At 39.5% G+C, this 9743-nt stretch overlaps 1 protein-coding gene across 1 annotated transcript; it reads right to left on the bottom strand.

Annotated features, from left to right (window-relative positions):
- Window positions 1-1016: 1016 nt before the first annotated feature.
- On the bottom strand, window positions 1017-8992 carry CBLN4 (cerebellin 4 precursor). Its single transcript, XM_034786597.1, has 3 exons — window positions 8524-8992; window positions 5666-5782; window positions 1017-2278 (listed from the first exon to the last, which is right to left on the bottom strand). The coding sequence occupies exons 1-3, from the start codon at window positions 8812-8814 to the stop codon at window positions 2081-2083; spliced, it is 606 nt and encodes a 201-aa protein (XP_034642488.1). The 5' UTR covers window positions 8815-8992; the 3' UTR covers window positions 1017-2080.
- Between the last annotated feature and the right edge of the window lie 751 nt (window positions 8993-9743).

The raw sequence follows: 9743 nt of genomic DNA, 5'->3' as shown, positions 1-9743 counted from the left end.
ACAAATATGTTCATATTTTTACCAAATGTAAATTAGATACCTCCAGGCCATATCTTCCTGTTACCTACCACTTTGCAGTACTAAAATGTTCTATTTGGAAACACTTTACCAGCCCTAAAAAGTGGTACTCCACACACACACACACACTCTTGAATTGTGTATATGTTCGCATCACTTCCGAAAGTATTTTACATTTATGCACAATCTTGTCCCACTAAAGACAATGGAAGTTTTATCAGGGATGTTAATGGGCTTTGGATTAGGCCCCAAAATGAGTGGAATTTCTGAAATGCCAGTCAATGATAGTAGGTAAAATGTGACATTCTGTACAAGGTGGCAAAAGATTACTCTAAGGAAGAGCCCCATTTAAGTCAATGGAGCTCTTTCCCTCAACTTCAATGAGCTTTAGATCATGACCTCAATGCCTGGACACTCATGAATACTCTCATTTTCATAGAGTTTCTGCATTCTCTCTCATTTTGGGTCAGATGCTGCATTCCATGCAAACTCAATATTCCCATTGAGATCAGTGGGGTATTTTAGGTGCACAAGGAATGCAGGACTGGGAGCTTTACTGACAGTCTGTGTATAAGCACTTCCACTAAGAAGACCATACACTCTCTTATTCATTAGATTTTCTGTGTGACTGCATTGGCTTTTAATTCACAATGGTAAAATCCCACTATCAAAGCCTCAATTCAAAGCCCACTGAAGTCAACAGGATCCATTGACTTCAATGGGTTTTAGATTAGACTCTAGGGGTGAAGTCAGTGGGACTTTTGCCATTGACTTCAATGGGGCCAGGATTTCACCCTAACTGTTTTATTAGTAAAATGCATAGGTTATTTCTAGCTAATGCAGACTACCTTTAGGATTCTGCCAGGCAAAGCTTACCCGCCTCATGGAACAGTTTCTGTGACTCCAAAAATCTTAACTTTGCATATAATAATTAAAACTAATCAAAGACAGCATGTGAGCGTCATAGTTTGAAAACCCAATGGTCAAATAAATCCAGCTAATATATTAACTTTTATTATGTAATGCAACATAATAAATAAATCTATGAATTCATACGACCTGTACAAAAAGACAAAAAAGTTAGGTACCGGCTATTTGGATTGAATATTTGCTAAACAGATGATTTATAATTATATACACATTTGTGGAGTTAAGGCAAAAACAGATGATGCCTTTGACACAACAGAAGACTTGAAAAATAGACATAATTAAAAACAAGGGGTCTCATCTCCAGCTAATAAAGTGGTTATGTCTAAGGAAGGCATCCCTTCGGTTTTTAATAAAGTGGATATTATCAATCATGTTAATTAAAGTTGAAGAACAAATGTGAGCTTTCCTGCAGGGCAAAGCTGTTTTGCAGAGATATGCTGGACTGATCACTTTTAACCCTGATAAGCACTTTTTTAGTGTTATAATCTGCACTACATGTCCAATTAACAAACAACTTCTTAGCTTTCAGTAGGGGAGTCTTCGTTATGATCATTGACTGGGAGTAAATATATTGATGAACCATCCAACCCACTACATGTAGAGGAGAAATAAAGTCAATCACTTATCAATAATAATCTTTCTCAAAAAAATTGAATAAATTATGTCTATAGTGTCCAAAAGAACAAAAATATGTATAACCAAATATATCAATATACAGTTCTTTGGCAGCAACACGCTAACTCTTGATTGAAGTCTGAAATCAAAATCTCCTAAATTATAGACCCAGTTGCCAGTCTTTTAAAAAGAAAAGAAAATCCACTTCTCCCATGAATCCAATAAGTCCAGTAAATGAAATCTGAATAAATCTTGCAGGCAGCTTTAGACTGTAACATTAAGCATAGATATTTATGGTCTGCTTTAAGTCTTAATCCAAATATACTGTATTTAAACACACAAAATTCTGTGAAACTTCGTAGTAGTTCAGATAGGGCCAAAATCCATAAATAGAATCCATATTCACCCATGAGAAACCAATAAAGAAACATCAATCCCAATGATGATAAAATGATCTTCAAATAACAGAGGCAATGACTAGTCCACACCTGGATGGATGTCACAGGGAAGTTGACTTTTACAGAGGGAAGACCAGAAACCCAGAAAATGTAGAGTACTGCCATCCACCAACTAGATTACCTTTCTCTAGTTTCAGGTAAACCTTATCCTCCTTGTCTAGATAGAGCAGGACTCCATTAGTTGCAGCTTCACGAGTGACATCTTTGTCCCCAGCAAAGGCAGAAATTACTGGTTTTCCATTTAGCATTAGATTAACCTACAAGAAAAAAACCCACTGAAAAGTTGTAGTTAACAGAGAAACATCTGACAATATCAAGTATCTAAAGAGTGGTGAGGCCTGGTTCAAATCCCATTGTACAGCATGTATACATTATTTCCTTTCAAATGAGTAATTAAGGTTAATATGACTGTTTGAGCTGTTGTCAAGTGTATTATTGTTTATGTGCCTATTGCAAGCTCATTGGTGTCAATGGGATGCTGTCAATGGGCTTTGGCTCAGATAATATGCTAGTTCCTCTAAGTAATATGGACTTTCCATTCATGATTATATACAAGCTTTAATATTTTAAAGGTATATAGGAGCTCCCCATCCACGGATAATGATCTGGCAAGATGAAGCTGTAAGACACTTGCATCACCTTAGCTCTCTTTGCATAGGTCATTTAGATATCTAACTGCATGTACATATCAGTAGAGGAGGCAGATTTTCAAAATATTTAGGTACACAAAGATGCAGATAGGGGCCTAATGGGATTTTTCAAAAGCCCCTAAGCAGGTTAGGCACCTCACTCCCACTGTAATCTCAATATATTGCTCTTCGGTTTTTTACTGCAATTTGGTTTTAAAATCTAGAACAAATCATCATCTTTATAAGCCACTCCACTGTATTTCAGTAATGATTCTATTCAAACCTTTGTCATGCACAAATGCCTAGGCTTCTGAACCCACTTGGATGCAAAGAGACTCACAAAGCTGGTCAGAAAATGGAGGAGAAAACACAAATATTTTCTAACTTTTAAATAAATTGGTGAAATTTATTTTTTGCCAAAAATTAGTTACCAAACATTTCTTAGAAGCCTTAACTGTAATGCAGTCACAGAGGGATAGACTGTGAAATGGTTGTTCATAGTAAGTATTCCCAACTGGTGAGTACTCCCATTAATTTTAATAGGAGCACCTGTAGAGTAAGGCAGCAGAATCTGGCCCTTAATTGGGATTTCCTTATCTTGGAAATCCACTTAATCAGACGTCTCCAGGGAACCAATTTCACTCTAATGACACTAACAGATGTTTCAGGGACATGGTAATTCCAGTTATGTGGGAAGTGATTTAGTGGTGCTCAAGTCTGTGTGGGTCTGAGACTCAAGCTGGTTTAGTCTGTTAGCACAACTGCAATAGCTTCCAGTCCCTCCTTATCTGTGATACATGCAAAAAGTGCATGAAGGGTTTGAACACTGCCTGTTCCCTGCTATTATCTTACTCCCTGTGCACCAGCTCCCATGTTGGGCATCTCACAGGTGTCCTTGGCACAGTACTGGAGAAATAGCAGGCTTGGTCCCTATCCCATTGGAGAGAATACCTTTTTCCAATTATTTGGACTTTTAACATGAAGGGCTTACTGAAGTTCAACAGTTGACTTAGATGCCAGCATTATTACTGGCTTAAGAATGAAAGGCCATTTACCAGTACAACCTGATTGAGAGAGTCTATTGTATTTAATTAAATAGAGCTAAAAAGGCAGCTATGCAAAAGATGCAAACTTTGGACCTGTACTACTCATACTTACATTGGTATATGTCCACCGGATTTAATGGAACAATTCCTGATCTAAACCCGTAGAAGTGAGAGACGAATCAGGCCCTATCCATGTAAACATCATGACATTATTTTAAAGTGATAAAACAGATATTTTCAAATGTGACTAGTGATTTGGGGTGCCTTCGCTTTGGGATGTGCTGTTTGAGACACTTCAAAGGGATCTAATTTTCAGAGAGTGGAAGAGTTTCAAGGAGTCTCAGGTTAGGCATCCAAAAATTGAGGCACTCAAAATCTTTGGGCACTTTTGAAAATTTTGGCTTCAGAAATTACTCCTAAATACATAATTCTGTTGTGTTTCACATTCAATTACAGGCCTGAAACCCACAGTTCTGAGCATTTTAGCCCATATACGTGAAAAAAACATGAAAGTATGAGCTGAAATTCCATGGGAAACCATGCTGTAATTGCATTGTCCCATAACAAAATTCACATCTTATCTCCTCCTTTGCCAACAGGTGTGTTAAACACATAGAAGATTAATGGCACAGTGTTTCTACAACACATTTAATCTTCCATCAAATACACATTTAATAGCGTAGAAAGAACAAAAGTCTGAGCTAAATATATATCCTTTAAATAGATTATGGATGAAATCCTGACCCCACTGATGTCAATGGGAGTTTTGCCATTGACTTCAGTGGAGGCCAAGGTTTCACTTCATATCTTTAGGATGAAATTCACCTATGATGCAGAGGATTCTTGCACCAATCTGATCCATTGAATCCTGCACAGGGGGTGTACAGGCATCCTACATGCAGAGCAACCACCCACAGGTGCCTGTGCATCATATACCTGTGGCAGAAAAGGTCTCCCCACTCTCACATAGGCCAGTACAAAAGGCCCTGTTCAGGGAAGACTAGAGTTAGAAAAGAGGCAGATCAAAGAGAAACCACAGATCATGTTTTCCATGGATCCAGTGGTCTCAATGGAAGCTTCAGCCACTATTCCAGCATACCAGCTCTGTGATGAGGGACTGCACGGTAGCCCCACAGTCTGACCATGGGGTGAATTTCACCCTTTGGGAGTTAAGCTCTTGGCTTAATGGGAGGAGTTTCAGGATCCTAGAGGTTGGTTCTCAGGGCAGGTGTGTATGTCAGACTATGAGCTCAACATTGCTATTGAACTGCAAAGTAAAGTATAGTTTTCTGTGTTTTTCCAACGTAACACAGTAAAATAATAGCAAACCCCTCTAAGACAGCCACCCCCACCACCATCATCACTGAAGATTTATAATATTATAGTAATGGCCCAGTAAAATCAAGTTAAATAGTCCTGGCCCACAGTAAGGCCATTTTTTAAACAGCTACTTGATGTCATCATGTGGTTTCTAGAGGTTCATGTTAGAAAAAATTACCAATAATGAAGATGATTTATTTAGACAGAATGTGTCCCCAGAAACCTAGAGATCATTACAATGGATTTCACCTAGTTTCTAACTAGCTATATAAGATTGTTATGAGGGATTCACTCAATTGAGTTAAATTAAAAAGTGTATTTTAGTCATGGGTGACCTTTATATTTATTATTTTAAACAGTCTAGCCCAGATCTTCATCTGGTGTGAATGAACAGAGCAATGAAGCTATGAAGATTTACATCAGCTGAAGATCTGGCCCTACATTTGTTGTATCCATTCATTTCAAATGTATACTCTATACTGTACAATTAAGGAACGTAATACAATAAAGTCATTGGGCTTCTAAATGAACCAAAAAATGCTCTTTTTATGTGAACCATGTGTAATGATATTTTGTTTAGTCACCATTTTATTCTCATTCTAGAATGTAAACAATTTACATATACACTTCTCACGTTAAATCAACATACCTGGATTGTTTGACTCTGATAGACTTTAATTACATGAAAACTGAAACTGTAAATTCCTTTTCTTGGTGCTACAAAGACAGACTCCAATGTGAAAAAATTGCCCACATTTACTAGGATCTACAAATAAAAATACATAATGGGAATTAATACAATTATTCAATATAAAAGAGCAAGACATCCAATCACATTTTTCTCCATCTAACTGCATGACATACAGAATTCTGTTTTTATTCTTATATTCACTGACATTAAAATATGGAATATAAAATTATGGTTTGGTTTCATTTGTAAGTCATATTTATCAGTATAACTTTAGTAAAAATCAACTAGCATAGAAATACCTGTCCAACTTGGCTGCCTGTAGATATCTCCAAATATTAGACCTATCTGTGGGTATAGTAGGTATTAGATAATTAGGGGGATAGCATATCTTCCCATTAGTCCCACAATACCTACTCAAAACACCAATAATTGCAGAAGTAACGTATTAGCGTTGGCCAATCAGTACTGGTCAAGGCAATGTCATCATCCCTGAAAGTATCAAGCTATGAGGCAGTACATATATGAATGACATCATTCATGACACTGGGTTGAAGGTGGATTGAGTTGCCAAAATACCTGACCTACCTATTTTAAACAACCCTGGATTTACAAATATTTGCTATTTCTCTTTTCTGCTCTATCTCTAACTGTAAACACTTTTCTAACAACTTAGACTTTCTTAAATGACTAAAGGCAAGTAACCAAGGAGAAGACATTAAACAACTATAACCTTCACATGTTAAATATCTTCTATAATGAAGTGTCTTCTTTCTTCTGAATTATTTATCTTTTATTTTAATTCATATTTTCAAGTTCTCTTAAAGAAACACACTTCCCAAAAGTCAGTGGGAATAACCAGGAAGTTTGCTTAATTCTAGCATTCTAAATTACCCTATGTGAGGTATCTTGATATGATATAGTAAGGAAAATAACTCTCAGTCTCAATTATTTTGGATCTGCTCTAGCACCAGGCTGGTAGATGAAACAGGAGTGCAGGTGTGTGTGTATTCATAGGTACGACTGAGATGAAAATAGTAGTATTACAAGTTATGGATTTTAGAGGGAAAAAATCATTTGAAATTTTGTGAACTAATTCCCAGGAATTAATGAAACAATGTTGAAACTTTGGGTGCATCAGCTGCATCTGAGAAAACAGCTTTTAAACCTCTCCCTGTCTTTCCTTTCACATAAAAAGGGCTAACTCTTGGTTGCTTTGCACATTTCCAAGTCTCCTACACATCCCCATAGGTCTTCTTGCATCCTGAAAAGATTATTGACAATGTGATGAATAAATTCAAGAATTCTAAGCACATTTTGTCTTTACTTTAGTGCAGAAAAGCCTAGTGACTGCCCTTCTCTAGGCTGAGTATAAGAGTCTCTGAACCTTAAAAAGAGTAATTTAGTAGGATCAATTAACAAGCAGTTAATCATTCCAAGTAGCTAGCTAGGCTTCATTAGCTATCTTATATAATATCCAAGGGCTGAAATTAGTCTTTCTGGTTACAGAGTGGGTAAGGCAGCTCACAAGACTTAATGTAAATTTCAGAGTGGAGTTGACTTCACATAATGACTATGTCTATCTCAGCTATATTTACCATTTATCCTAAGACACTTATTTATTTCTGTGAAAGAGACCTCCCTTCTCATTTATAACTGACATAAAGGTCCTAGAAGAAGAGCATGATCTCTTTTAAATCAAAACCCCCACAGTGTTTTGGGGTTTGGGGATTTTTAATTTAAGAGGAATTTTTTGCAAAGATGATTTTATTTTGTCTGCAAAGACTGTTCATCCACTGAGGTTATGTGGGAGGCGGTTACATTAGGGTTTTAAACTATTTAAAAATTCAGACAAATGATTTTAAATATTGTACTGATACAACTAAGATGTGATGGGTATTTTGGAAAACTATATGTGTGCCCTGTGTTTTCAGGATTAACTAAATGTAATCCGTACAAATGATAAATTAGTGGCACTGCTTTTCCTTTCCACCTTCTATACTGCACATGTGTATTCTGATATAAGGGGACCAAAAAGCTACTCTGGTAGGGGTGTTATTGAAGCTGTAGGTAGGCTGCAAACCTCAAGGTAGCTCACAGTCTCCTTGAATACTCCCTTCTGGCTTTACAGTACTAAATGAAACGATGTTTCATAAACTTAACTGAAATACCACAGGATCATAACATTTGAAGAGTGTCCACATAAACAATGGGAGCTGAAGGCTTTTTTAAAATGTAAATAAAGTCTCTGTTCCCCCCTCAACTATCTGAAAACCTGCTGCTTGTCTAAATTGCCCTTAGTCGAGCCTTTAGATGCGTGCAACTTTTTTAAAGTACTTGAAGACTCAATGCGAATTAGACTTGGCTGCTGTTCTGGACTTCAGAGCGAAGCGAGAATTCTCCTGCCTGGTCTGTGCCGTGTTGGCATTTCAATGAAGACGATCTCGATCGGGTGAACTGAATAAAATACCAGACTCCCGTGAGTGCTGGAGACCCAGAAAGTGCGGCTCTAAAATACCCAGCAATGGCCAAGCCTGCCTCTGAGTAACTTTCCAGCCGCTCACTTTCAGCGGGGACCCTGGATTTTAACAAGCTCGCAGCTTTGCTCACACCTGTTGATGAGCTCCGTTATCGAAGCCGGAGCTAGTCCCGGCTCCCCGGCTGGATGGCAAGTCCCCTGGCCGGGGAAGTGGAAATGTCTCCTTAACACTTGGGCAAACACGGGTTCCCTAACGCCTCTCCTCCCCTCGCCTGCTTGTGTTGGATCGATTCAAATCACGCACGCCCCAAAAACACAGTGCGGGGAGCATGTTCTTTACCTGATCGAAGTAGATGATCCGGGTTTTGTTGCTCATTTCCGAGGGCTCGTGGTTGGTGCTCCTCACGGCCGAGAAGGCGACCTTCGAGTTCGCAGCCCGCACCGAGATCCCCAAGGGGGAGGAGGACGAGCCCTTGGCATCGGTGGCCGGGTTGGAATCACAAACCACCAGGCATTTCCCTTCCAGGACGATGGGCTCCGTGTCGTTCTGCGCCCAGACCGGGAGGCTGGGGAGAGCCAGGGCGAGAATCACGGTAGGGACCATGGACAGCGCCCTGGTTGAAGCGCCCATGTTCAGCACCGTCGGCAGGCAGCGTGTAGCGCCCCAGCCTCTCCTTCCACCTCTCCACAAACCCAGCAGCAGCAGCAGGGAAAACAACCAGCCGCAGCTTCGCACGCACGCTTCCAGCAATTCGGGGGGGAAAGTCAAAGTCTTCCCAGCTGCCTTTAAAAAAAAAAAAAAAAAAAAACCCTTTGTCCTTTAACGATCTCCTGAAAATACCCCACAAAAGCAAACAAACATCCACGCTTCCCAGCGCCCCCCGGATTGGCTTCCCCCCCCGCACATTAAAAAAAAAAAAAAAAAAAAAAAAAAAAAGCCCTAAGGTGAATTATTGATGAGCGAGAGAAGCGCGAGAGATCAGGAAGAAATAAAAACATTTGCCGTGGCCATGATTCCCTCTGTCCGATCCTGCTCGCCCCCTCTTGTCCTGCTGGAGGCTGGGGGCGGAACTGGGCTGTTGATTCCAGAGGTGGGCGCTTGCCCCCACAGCTGGCCAAGATTCGGTGTCTGATATCACTGCCGGAGCGCTTGCAAAGCGGAGTTCTCTCTCTCTTGGCCACAATTCCCAGAAGAGTTATGTCATAATAAACCTGCCCAGCTATCCCCTATCGGAACAGAGAAAGCCTGAGACTACAGTCACACACACACACACACACACACACACACACACTTGTCGTCCCAGACGTAACTTCTTTCAAGAGCCTAGGAAAAAAAACAATAAACATTTTACACCCCTTGAATACGTGCAACGTTTTGTTGTTGTTGATTTATTGCTTTCAAAGGGAGAAAGGGAAAATATTGACCTAAAAAAAAAAAAAGCTTCCTGGAATACAACTTCCAGAGAAGGGGGGATCTGCCAGGACAATGGTCTAACGCTGCTGTGAATGTGCAATGGGTCAGGGATTTATAGCACAATGGCATGACTTGATTTTGACTGG

The sequence above is a fragment of the Trachemys scripta genome, chromosome 12 (genome assembly GCF_013100865.1).
Source record: "Trachemys scripta elegans isolate TJP31775 chromosome 12, CAS_Tse_1.0, whole genome shotgun sequence".
Classification (NCBI taxonomy): domain Eukaryota; kingdom Metazoa; phylum Chordata; order Testudines; family Emydidae; genus Trachemys; species Trachemys scripta.
This window is presented reverse-complemented; position numbering and strand designations above follow the sequence as displayed.